General features: G+C 53.8%; 1 protein-coding gene across 1 annotated transcript; it reads left to right on the top strand.

The window, feature by feature from the left end:
• Positions 1–530: 530 nt before the first annotated feature.
• On the top strand, positions 531–9915 carry Cacng1 (calcium voltage-gated channel auxiliary subunit gamma 1). The gene is made up of 4 exons (XM_069993279.1): positions 531–765; positions 6822–6896; positions 9177–9314; positions 9689–9915. Exons 1-4 carry the CDS (start codon positions 531–533, stop codon positions 9913–9915), a joined length of 675 nt encoding a protein of 224 aa, XP_069849380.1.
• The last annotated feature ends 1605 nt before the right edge of the window (positions 9916–11520 follow it).

Below are 11520 nucleotides of genomic sequence, written 5' to 3'. Positions count from 1 at the left end.
GCCCCACAGAGGACCTGCCCACTGCCTGGCTGGCCGCCTTGGAGACATGACACAAGAAGGCCTCACAGCCTGTGCTCCCAGCATCCCCCGCCCACCCCGGGCAGTTAAGTTTCAGCCCAGAGCAGGTACATCCTGTCACTCCTGGTGTCTGCTGCTCCCCCTCCACAGATGCCCGACTCCACTCCCTAGATGTCTCCAGTCATCATCCGAGCCTCCTCTCCATGCCCCACCCTGGGGGTATTTCTGGCCCCAAGATGGGAAGAAAGCCCTGAAACCTGAGCAGAAGGCATCTTCGGTGACACGCCTGCGGACGGGCATTAATAGAAGTATCCCTCAGGCCCCTGACGCGTCTGGGCAGCTGCTCAGGCCGCCCAGCGTCCCTCGGGCCCAGGCCCAGCCCACTCTGGCTCAGCCAGACACACTAAACTTAGCATCCACCCTCAACCCCATAACCCCCGCCACTCCCTAGCTGGGTCCTACCTGCTCTGGGAGCCCCTGCGGCTCCTGCCCAGAGCACCCACCCTCCAACCATGTCCCAGACCCAAGCAGCGAAGGTCCGAGTGACTCTCTTCTGCATCCTGGTGGGCACGGTACTGGCCACGGTGGCCGTGGTGACGGACCACTGGGCCGTGCTAAGCCCTCACCTGGAGCAGCACAATGTCACCTGCGAGGCAGCCCACTTCGGCCTCTGGAGGATTTGCACCACGCGTGTCGCCGTGGACACCCTGGAGGACAAGAGCTGTGGCCACGCCATGCTGTCACGGGGTAACGTACCCTCCCCCGCCCACCTCCTCCCTCCCCACCTCCCACCCAGCTAAGCTGCCCACGGGAACGCCATGGAGCAGACGCCTGGCTCTGTGGCCAAAGGAGCTGAGAGGAGCGGACGGGGCCCCAGCTGCCGTGGGAAACAGGACAGCCATCTCCTGCTCCTTCCATCGCATGAGGCTTCTCACACAGGGCAGATGCCGGGGATCCTGACAGTGCAGGTGGACCACAGCCCTGGTGGCCACTCGCTGCTGTCCCGGTTCCATAGGGTCACCCCACCGAGACGGGCTGTGGGAGCGGTGGGCTCCCTCAGACACCGAGCAGGACGAACACGAGCAACACTCAGAGTTGGGAGGGACACACGCCAAATGGCAATGCACGGCGATCCTGGTCCTAACTGCTGAGAATTCCACGCTAGCTAGAGTGATGCGTGGAAACAAGTGAGGGGTGTCTGGGGCCGGGTGGAATGGGGGTGGGGAGCCGATAGCAGAATGGGGAGTCTTCTCCCTGTGTGGCCCCCCTGAGCTCAGCTCACTTGAGTTCCACAGCATTTCCTCACCCCATCATTGAAGAGCGTCCTTCCAGTTCCCTTCCATGCGACTGACCACACACGGCAGGCACGCTCTTTAGTTAAGGAGACCAGGTGTTGGTGTGACTTTCCAGTGTGAAACCTTGGGGAAAGAAGGCCAACATGGCTCCAGGGAGAGAATCAGAGAGCTGAGCTCTCCGATCACCTACCTCTCTCCTCACCCACCGCCTTGCCAAAGAGCTCCCTAAGAAGAGAAAGGCCCATCTCAGCCCCCCATATAAATGACAAGACTTCAAGTCAGCAACCTGAAGTCCCTTCTTCCAGGGTTTGCAAATATGACTCCAAGGTGGCGGGGACGAGGGCCCGTGTGAGAGCTGTGCTGATGTTCACGACAGTTCTGAGCATGCTCGGGTCCCTCTTCTTCCCTGCTACTCGCTTCAAGAAACCCTGGCCCCCATCCCACCCCCCCCCCACACACACACACACTGGGTACCCAGAGACCCGTGAATACTCAGCTGACTTGGAAACACTGATTCCCAGGGTGGAGGGCCGTGGCAGGTGCGGGCATGCGCCTGGTGGGTATCGGGTAGCCCAGTGCCTTTGGACACTAACAGCAAACTTCTAAACAGAGGCAACATTCAGCCAATTCCCTGGGCTGGGCCAGGCAGGGCAGGGCAGTGTCTTCAGAGACCACTCCTAGAACACACATTATGGTTTTGTCCACCTGTTCTTGGAGCCGTCCGCCTTTTAAAGTCAGAGCCGATGAGTCAGTCAGTGAGCAGGGATGAGGCAGGCTGGCAGGACCAGCCTCTGGGAATGGCAGGCATGGCTGGGCCTTGAGCCTGAGCTGAGCCTGTCTCATTGCTCTCTGGCCCTAGTCCTGCCATGAATCAAATTATCTACACTTGCGACATTGAACCCTGCCTGGCCCCAGTCATCTTCCAAAGCATGTCCCTACCCTTTTTTTGTTTTGTCCTCTGGAAATGTCATCTTTTTATTCTACACCTGCTCTTCCTGTGCTCCCTGAGACCTGTCTTTTCTAGAAGAGGGTTCATATGAAATTGACCAATGTGATCATGACACAAAGGGATCGTTAAGTGGCATATTTTGCAGCATGTGCTTTGTGTACATTAACTTTGAGTAATATTGGGGGAAGGATAAAGTAAGAACCCCTGATGCCGGGCATGGTGGCTCACGCCTGTCATCCTAGCTACTCAGGAGGCTGAGATCTGAGGATGGCAGTTCAAAGCCACCCTGGGCAGGAAAGTCCATGAGACTCTTATCTCCAATGAATGTGCTATGGCTCAAGTGGTAGAGTGCTAGCCTTGAGCTGAAGAGCTGAGGGACAGTGCCCAAGCCCAGAGTTCAAGCCCCATGACTGACAAAAAGAAAATAACCCCTGAAATCTTTCCTCCACAAAATCAATGAGGAATACTGGAAATTATCCAACTCTAAGAACTACCCAAATGCTTGTAGCAACCCAACAAGTGCCTAGCCAAGAAAATGAGCGGCTCCCCAGAGAAATCATGAGTTTTATGATGTGTTAACTTGCCCGATCCTCATCCCCTCTGCTCCCTGCTCTTTTGTAGCCTCAAAAACAATATCCTGGGGGCTGGGAAGGTGGCTCAGTGGTAGAGCGCTTGCCTTGTATGCATGAGGGCCTGGGTTCGATTCCTCAGCACCACATAAGCAGAAAAAGCTGGAAGTGGTATGTGGCTCAACTGGTAGGGTGCTAGCCTTGAGCTGAAGAGCTGAGGGACAGCGCCCAGGCCCCATGACTGGAAAAAAAAATTACAAACAATATTTTGATAGGGAAAATGAGTGAAAACCAGTAGCCTAGTAGCTGCTAAATGGAACCAAATAAGGCTGGATCTCTTTCAAAGCCCCAGACCCAGAGCATTGTCACTGTCTGACTTCTTTGGTCATTCCCTGGAAGTCCCCACTTGTAAAGCTGTCATCATTTAATCTGACTCTGAGCTCATCCAGTATAAACAGCTACCCAGTGTGTACTTGTTGAAAACAATTAGAGACCATGTTAACCTCGTGGCTTCCTGAGACAGCCAATCACAGTTAAGGAAACAACAGGCTAACCAAAATGCTAGAGAATGAGATAGGGGCTTGAACTCATGAACTCATGAACTCAGGGCCTGGGCTCTGTCTGGGATCTCTTTTGCTCAAGGCTAGCATTCTACCACTTTGAGCCACACACAGCCCCACTTCTGGTTTTCTGGTCATAATTGGAGATAAGAGTCTCATGGACTTTCCTGCCCGGAATGGCTTTTAATGGTAATCCTCAGATCTCAGTCTCCCAAGTAACAAGGATTACAGGTGTGAGCCACTGACATGCAGCTGAGCTCATCTATTTTTAAAGGTAAAACCCACTCCCATTTCAGACCACTGAGTCTTGTAAAAGAAGAAATATTCCAATCCCTGTAAAGCACTTGCAGCGATAACAAAGACTTGGAGGGCCTGCCTATCACCCTGAATCACCTTCCAGGCATCGGGATCTCCCCACACTTGCTCTAAACACGTCCAGCTTCTGCCCCGTGAAGAGACTGCAGCCCATCAAGGCAGCGCTGCAAGCCCCCAGCTCAGAGCCAGGGTGATGGAGCTGGGATGGGGGAGGGGCAGAGGCTCAGCATCTGCAGTCTGCACACTGTCTCTGTCTGCCTCCTCCAGAGCCTTACCTGGGACCAAGTAACCCATTCCGGCCTGCCTCACATGTCCTTCCTCTCAAAGCTGGCCTTGATGCTCAGAGTCCTGCACGATAGAGACCTAGACAGAGGGACGAGGGCAAAGTCAGAGTGTGTCTGTCCATCTAACAGGACCCTGTGCTCTCTTTGGGGGACTCTTGCAACTGCCCAGCATGATTTCCCCTGAATGATACTGAGTCTGCTCTGCCCACTGTACCTTAGGGACCAGGAAGAGTCTGTGTTTTCCCTCTGGCAGCCGTGCACCCTGGAGTAGATGTTTCTCGAGGATGCTGCCCCCTCCATCATGTCTAAGTCCAAGAGAAGATATGGGGCAGCCGATCTAGCTCAGGCCCACCTGTGGGAGAGCAGCCAACATGTCCTGAGAAGGAATCCAATCCACAGGGTTCCCTGTTCCCTTGCCCCCGTTTGAAGACCTTCAACAGAGGAGCAGAAGAAAAGGGAAAGAAATATTGTCCCAAGGAGGGGTGGAGCCCGGTCCTGGGCACTCAGCTCAGTCCCTGTATGTGAGCTCAGCTCGTATCCCAACAGCCAGCACGCACATCTGCCCAGAGTGGAGGCTGCTGTTTCTGACCCCCAAACACTCCCTGAGCAAGAGTTGCCGCAGCAACCTAGCAAAGGCCACCAGCCGAGCCGGCCTGGCTGTCAGGGCGGCCGGGACCGCGGCCCCCGCCCGGAAGGCTTTTAACTCACAGAAGGTGAGCAAGCAGTCAGGGAGGCAGCTGACCGTGAAATACACTTGAATCCAATCCATTTTTCTTGGAGGGTTTTCAATGACAACTGAAATTGGCCCTTCAAGAACGAAAACAGAAATGTTCCTTTGTGCAGGGGAGACCCTGGGGGACTTATGACAGAGTGTGAGCCATTTTGAAGCAGCAATTCAAGAGAATCTACAAGCCAATAATCTAACAAATAGAAGAGGTTTATATTATGCTTTAAAATAGCAGCAGAGACTGTGAGTGGAAAAAGCCAACCGCTCTGACATCAGTACCGGCGGTCAGTTCCTCAGGTAACTCCATTCAAAAGGAAAATGATTTAAATATAGAAGCTGGCAGAGAACGATGCGTAGCTCCTGCAGTATTCACTGTTGCTAACCCAGATGTCAGCCTTAGCCATCGCCCCCTTCTTCAAACTCAGGAGAGGCTCAACCTCAACTTTGGAGGGGGGGAAGGGGGTAGGTAGACAAACGAAAGGATCAAGTGGCAATATAATATCCAGAGACCAGATGAGGTAGTGCATGCCTACAATCTCACCTTCTCAGAAGGTGGAGAAGTCGCAGGAGGATCACAGTATTAGGATAGCCCCAGTAAAAAGTTAGTGAGATACACCCCCCCACCCCATCTCAACCAATAAGCTCAGTGCAGGGGTTCACAGCTGTCATCCCAGCTACACAGGAGGCTGTAGATAGGAGGATCAAGGTTTGAGGACAGCTGCTGGTGAAAACACAAGACCCTACCTGAAAAATAACTAAAGCAAGATAGGTCTGGGGTTATAGATCAAGTGGTAGGGCACCTGCCTAGCGAGTGTGAGGCCCTGACTTCAGACCCCAGAACCACCAAGAACAACAACAAAGTTATGTAGCAAGATAAGAAGGAAGCCATCTTCCAGGCAAAAGCCACGTGGCTGGCAGTCCCTGGGGGACATTTCCAGAAGAAACTGGGCGTGAGCCTCTTTATGGCCATTCACATGTACCCTGGAGGAAAAGTAATCAAGTCCTAAACCCAATGCCATCTCAACCAAAAGCCAAGATGTTTGCAGACTGAGGGTCAAGGAACCATAGGAACAAGAAATCAATGAGGGACCTCGCACAAATACAAAGCAACCTGATTTAGTTTTCCTTTGAAGGAAGCATACAACGATGCAAAATAACCCACTTGCCTACTTACTCCTAAATCAGACTGCTAAATGTACTCAGCAAACAATAAGACTATATTTCAGTATTGTACAACAAGTCTGCTTACGGGAAAGACGCTGAAAGAGGAAATGAAGCGAAATGATATTTCCCATCTGCATGCATTTCTTGCTGCTCTACTCCCCTCACAGCCCACCCCAGCCCATGGTGACTTCAGGGCTGGGGCTTCGGTGGTCAGGTGGTCCACACTTTGCCAGGGGCGGTCTTGGTGGCTGCCAGCCAGGCCCAGGTCCTGGAGGCTGCTCGGGCAGTGGTCAGTACCCCTCTCCCGCGGAGGGGCTCTGTCCACGCATGCTACTTCACAAATAGCCCCTGGAACGCGGGGTCCCCTGCATGACAAGTTTCAGAATCGCCTGCTGTCTTTTGTAAAATATGCTGCAACCCGGGTCAGCCAGTGAATCATAGCTCTAGACTTGGGGGGTACCCCGTGCACCCCAACAACCTCAGACTGTTGATATTTTGGAGATTACCCATGTGCTACAAGATGTTCAGCATCCCCCCTGGCCTCTACCTATTATACCCCTCCTCTCTGCCAAAAGGCCTCCCAGCATGGCTGATGTTTGCCAGGGAGAGAATCACCATTTGGGTCTCCACTGACTTTGTGTCCCTGTAGCCTTGATGCAGGACTTCCACTTGGGCCTCAGTTTCTCCAGTCTGCTCAGTGGGCTCAGGCTCCACCTGCTGTCCGTGGACCAATGCTTCATTCTGCCTTAGCTGCCCCAGGAGCTCCCCGCTTCCAGGGCAGGTGCTTCATCCTGCCGGCATGTTACGCTGGGCCCAGATTCAGAATCTGGGGGAAGAGAACCAGCCAGGGTTCCCCACCCCCACCGTGTGCCCGATGGGGCCAGCCTCTCCCAGACCCCCGCGCTAGCTCCCCACTCACAAGCTGTCTCCTTCTTCGCAGAGAAGAACTGCTCCTACTTCCGGCATTTCAACCCAGGCGAGAGCTCGGAGATCTTCGAATTCACCACCCAGAGGGGTGAGGCCAAGGACGAGAGAGCCGGGGCTGTGGGAAGTCACACGGTGCTCAGCCAGGAAGCCACTGTCCTGACAGTGGGGTGGGGCTGGGGACAGAGGGGGGCGTGGCAAGTATGGGGTAGGACTGGGTTTTTCCAACAGAGTCCTGGGGACAGAAAATGGAACAGATGCTTACAGTTATAGGGAAGGTTCTGGAAGGAGGCCATGTCCCTTCCCTCCATTACTGACCTCTATCTATGAAAGAGGCTGGGAGGTCACTGGAGTCCAGAGGCACACTTGCTATTGGGATACAGCACCTGCTCTGGCTGGGGGCGATGGTGGTTGTGGTAATACTAATGGTGTTAATGGCAATGGTGGTGGTGGTGGTGGTGATAGTGATGGTGATTTTGGTGGTGATGGTTGTGATAGTGGTAGTAATTGTGGTGATGGTGTTAATGGCAATGGTGATGGTAGTGGTGGTGGTGGTGGTGGTGATGGTAGTGGTGGTGGTGATGGTGATGGTAGTGATGGTAGTCATGGTGGTCATGGTGGTAATGTGGTGTTGGTGGTAATAGTAATGGTGGTGACAGTGGTGATGGTAGTGGTGGTGATGGTGATGGTAGTTGTGGTGGTGGTGATGTGGTAATGGTGGGTAGTGGTAGTGATGGTGGTAATGGTGGTGATTGTAGTGGTGGTAATAGTGATGTGGTATGGTGATGGTAGTAGTGGTGATGATGGTGATGGTGATGGTGGTCATGGTGGTCATGGGGGTAATGTGGTGTTGGTGGTAATGATAATGGTGGTGACAGTGGTGATGGTAGTGGTGGTGATGGTAATGGTGGTAATGGTGGTGAAGGTAATGATAACGGTGATGGTGGTGGTGGTAATGATGTTGGTGGTAATGATGGTGATGGTGGTGATGGTGTTCATGGTGGGGACAGTGGTGATGGTGATGGTGGTGGTAATGATGGTGGTGGTGACAGTGGTGATGGTAGTGATGGTGATGGTGGTGGTGGTGGTAATGATGTTGGTGGTGGTAATGGTGGTCATGGTAATGATAACAGTGATGGTGGTGATGGTGGTGGTGGTAATATTGGTGGTGGTGATGATGGTGGTGGTGACAGTGGTGATGGTAGTGATGGTGATGGTGGTGGTGGTGGTAATGATGGTGGTGATGATGGTGGTAGTAGTGATGGTAATGATAACAGTGATGGTGGTGATGGTGGTGGTGGTGGTAATGATGTTGGTGGTGATGATGGTGGTGGTGGTGATGGTGGGGACTGCGGTGATGGGAGTGATATTGGCGGTGGTGGTGGTAATGATGTTAGTGGTGATGATGTTGGTGGTTGATGACAGTGCTGATAGTAGTGATGGTGATGGTGGTGGTGGTGGTAATGATGTTGGTGGTAATGATGGTGATGGTGGTGATGGTGGGGACAGTGGTGATGGTGGTGGTGGTAATGATGGTGGTGGTGGTGATGGTGGTGGTGATGGTAGTGATGTTGGTGGTGATGATGGTGATGGTGGTGATAGTGGTGGTGGTGATGGTGGTGGTGATGGTAGTGATGTTGGTGGTGATGATGGTGGTGGTGATGGTAGTGATGTTGGTGGTGATGATGGTGGTGGTGGTGATGGTGGTGGTGATGGTAGTGATGTTGGTGGTGATGATGGTGATGGTGGTGATAGTGGTGGTGGTGATGGTAATGATGTTGGTGGTGATGATGTTGGTGGTGATGACGGTGGTGGTGGTGATGGTGGTGGTGATGGTAGTGATGTTGGTGGTGATGATGGTGATGGTGTGATAGTGGTGGTGGTGATGGTGGTGGTGATGGTAGTGATGTTGGTGGTGATGATGGTGATGGTGGTGATAGTGGTGGTGGTGATGGTAGTGATGTTGGTGGTGATGATGGTGGTGGTGGTGATAGTGGTGGTGATGATAGTGATGTTGGTGGTGATGGTGGTGATAGTGGTGGTGGTGATGGTAATGATGTTGGTGGTGATGATGTTGGTGGTGATGGTGGTGGTGGTGATGGTGGTGGTGATGGTAGTGATGTTGGTGGTGATGATGGTGATGGTGGTGATAGTGGTGGTGGTGATGGTAATGATGTTGGTGGTGATGATGGTGGTGGTGATGATGGTGGTGGTGGTGATGGTGGGGACCGTGGTGATGGTAATGGAACCCTGTGGCCTCTTCCGAGGGCTGACTCAGTGAGTGCGTGCGTGGCCTCTCAGTAGGGCATGACACGGCATCAAGGACGTGGCCCTGTCACCGCCAGCCTGGCCCCGGGGATGTGTTTTTCAGAGTACAGCATCTCCGCAGCGGCCATCGCCATCTTCAGCCTGGGCTTCGCCATTGTGGGCACGGTCTGCGCGCTGCTGTCCTTCGGGAAGAAGCGGGATTACCTGCTGCGGCCGGCCTCCATGTTCTACGCCTTTGCAGGTAGGCCGGGCCGTGCAGGTGGGCTGGCCGGGAAGTTGGGGGGCCGGGGGTCCCCAGTCTCCGCTTGCCGGGTTCTGTGCTGGACAAAACCTGACTCCAGCAGGGCCGGGCGGCAGAAGTGTTGACGTCGTGCTGGGTCGTCCATTTTGCACAATGACGCCCGGGGACACAGAGGAAATCCCTAGAGAGCAGTTAGGGACAGAACCCCATCCCTCCCTGGCCACCGTCCCGTGTGATGGGGGACAGGACGAGGAAAGGGGGCCACCTGTGCAGCGGGGCAGGGCTGGGCCTTGGCGGGGCTGAGCCCCTGATACCCCTCACCCCCCACTCACCCCCCCTCCCCCTCCCCACTCCCACCCCCGCTCGGTCCCCAGGACTCTGCATCTTCGTGTCGGTGGAGGTCCTGCGGCAGTCGGTGAAGCGCATGATCGACAGTGAGGACACCGTGTGGATCCACTACTACTATTCGTGGTCGTTTGCCTGTGCCTGCGCGGCCTTCGTCCTGCTCTTCCTGGGCGGGCTGGCCCTCCTGCTCTTCTCCCTGCCCCGGATGCCCCAGAACCCCTGGGAGTCCTGCATGGATGCAGAGCCCGAGCATTAGCCTCCCGGAAGCCCAGCCTTGGCCCAGATCGTTCCAGGGAGGGTGTGGGAGCTGGACGTCCGCCCCAGTCCCATCTGTCCCACAAGAGCTGAGCCCAGACGAGCCCAGGGCCAGCAGGTGTCTGGAGGGACCCCACCGTCCACCACCGAGGCCTAGGTCCGACCCGCTGGGCCACTTGACTAGGACAACCTGGTCCCAGGATGTTTTTTGTTTTTTCTTCTGCTTATGTGGTGCTGACTCAAACCCAGGGCCTCATGCATGCAAGGAAGTGATCTACCACTGATCCACCTTCCCAGCGGCCCCCTTTTGAAAACTTTCCAGGGATGCCCTGTGCTCATTCACCAGCTCAGGGCACAGCCTCCATAAAGATCCAAGTTCTCTCTCCTTCTGGGTAACAAGGTACAAGGTCCTCCGTGAACCCAACACCCCATTGGCTTCTGGACTCCCTGAGAAGCACTTCTAACTTGGTAGAATCCATCTGTGTTTTGAAATAAAAGCTCTCAGAAAACTCTCACCCCCCTCGTTCTCTTTTTCTCTTGTACCTTGCATAGCAAGTGCTTGGATGCCTAGCCAATGTCTGGGGGCTCCTAGGAGGGCACTGAGAAGGAGGAGGGAGAGAGTCTTGACTTCTGGGCCCTGGGAGATGTGTACAGTGAAACTGGAAACCCTGGGCTGGACAGGGTGTTAAAAATAGGAGGAGTTATTTCTAGACTCCAGCATGCTACGCACCCAGCATTAGCACAGCATTGGAGCCACACAGCCCCTCTCCTCCCCCTCCCCCGCCCCAGCTCTGGCTTTGGAGGCTGGATTCTGGTTGCAAGAACACGAGGAAGTGAGGCTTAGTGGTTACAGCCACATCGTGTGCTGCCATTTACACTGCTCCCCTTCCCAACCCCCACGGGCCCTGCCCAGCCTTCAAGAATGACAGATCCAATGTCTCTGCTATGCACACCAAGTCTTGATTCAGCTACCCTGGCCCACTACTTCCTAGCAGTGCTACAAGCTAACAGTGGTTTTGACAGCTTCAAATTGTTTATCAAAAATGCAAAGGGGCCAGGTGCCAGTGGCTCACATCTATCATCCGAGCTGCCCAGGACGCTAAGATCTGAAGATCACAGTTCAGAACCAGCCTGGGCAGGAAAGTCTGTGAGACTCCAATTAAAGAGCAAAAAAGCCAGAAGGGGAGCTATGACTCAAGTGGCAGAATATCAGCATCCAGCAAAATGGCTAAGGGACAATACCAGGGGAAGGAAGTAATAAGAAGAAAAAAAGAAAGAAAGAAACAAGGAAGGAAGGAAAGAGAGAGAGAAAGAGAGAGAGAGAGAGAGAGAGAGAGAGAGAGAGAGAGAAAGAAAGAAAGGAAGGAAGGAAGGAAGGAAGGAAGGAAAAAAGGAAGGAAGGAAAAAAGGAAGGAAGGAAGGAAGGAAGGAAGGAAGGAAGGAAGGAAGGAAAAAAGGAAGGAAGGAAAAAAGGAAGGAAGGAAGGGGGAGGGAGGAAGGAAGGAAGGAAGGGGGAGGAAGGAAGGAAGGAAAGAAGGGCATATCATGAACACCAAGAGTATTTCATGACAAATGAAAATTAGATGAAATGCAAACTTCAGAGTCT

The sequence above is a fragment of the Dipodomys merriami genome, unplaced genomic scaffold (assembly GCF_024711535.1).
Source record: "Dipodomys merriami isolate MVZ:Mamm:240054 unplaced genomic scaffold, mDipMer1.0.p SCAF_42, whole genome shotgun sequence".
NCBI lineage: Eukaryota > Metazoa > Chordata > Mammalia > Rodentia > Heteromyidae > Dipodomys > Dipodomys merriami.
This window is presented reverse-complemented; position numbering and strand designations above follow the sequence as displayed.

Excerpts from the sequence above, each read along its gene's own strand:
- Cacng1 (XM_069993279.1), top strand. The coding sequence starts at position 531 with ATGTCCCAGACCCAAGCAGCGAAGGTCCGAGTGACTCTCTTCTGCATC. Across the intron at positions 766-6,821 it reads CCACGCCATGCTGTCACGGG|AGAAGAACTGCTCCTACTTC; the intron begins GTAACGTACCCT and ends CCTTCTTCGCAG. Across the intron at positions 9,315-9,688 it reads CATGTTCTACGCCTTTGCAG|GACTCTGCATCTTCGTGTCG; the intron begins GTAGGCCGGGCC and ends CTCGGTCCCCAG.